This window comes from Echinococcus granulosus, assembly GCF_000524195.1.
Source record: "Echinococcus granulosus chromosome Unknown EG_S00446, whole genome shotgun sequence".
Lineage (NCBI taxonomy): Eukaryota > Metazoa > Platyhelminthes > Cestoda > Cyclophyllidea > Taeniidae > Echinococcus > Echinococcus granulosus.
In genome coordinates, this window is record NW_020170825.1 from 3,010 (window position 1) to 3,606 (window position 597).

At 43.2% G+C, this 597-nt stretch overlaps 1 protein-coding gene across 1 annotated transcript in view; it reads right to left on the reverse strand. All coding sequences in view use genetic code 11, as the record gives it.

Moving 5' to 3' along the window:
• The window catches only part of EGR_11172 (Histone H2A), a gene marked incomplete at both ends in the record, with an annotated part of 2,409 nt that extends 2,075 nt beyond the window's left edge, over positions 1-334 (reverse strand). Inside the window, one exon of the mRNA XM_024500419.1 lies at positions 207-334. Within this exon, the coding sequence (XP_024345167.1) occupies positions 207-334 (128 nt within the window). The remainder of the gene's footprint in view (positions 1-206) is intronic.
• Positions 335-597: the final 263 nt, after the last annotated feature.

Below are 597 nucleotides of genomic sequence, written 5' to 3' on the forward strand. Positions count from 1 at the left end.
CTCTACTATACGTTGTCATTTGTGCTCCACTTCATGTCAAGTTAGTTCAGCGATCATTTCGGGTTTCCCTTTCATTTTCCTCTTTTTTGTTTCTAACATGTAGCACTACTAAGATCCTCATTTGTTGGGCTGCAGACGTATTGTGTGTTGGAAAAAGGCTACTTTTGTTTCACAACCACCTGCCTTCACCTCCTCCTCGTCCTCACGGCAGACAGTTTCGTTTCGCTTCCTGTTTTAGACCACCACCACCACCACTTGTCTGTTCCCCATGGACCGACCGACTGTTAACCATCATTCCATCAGCATGGCAGATGTTCCTCCTCTTCTTTTGCATGACCTCGCATATTACTTAGGTAAGGAATATGTGTATTTCACCCCCCTTCCTCCTATGCCTTTTATATCCTTTTCTTCTCATGTCCTCCCTTTTTATGTTTCACATCGAAACTGCTTTCCATATTTATGGGTGTTTCTCTCCCACTTATTTCTCCCTAGCTTCTTTTATTTATTCCTCGCTGCTTATCTCTGTGCTTTGCACTGTCGTCAACCCTTTCTCCTACTTACCTCTTTTTACTATGCCTTATCACTTATGCCCACTGT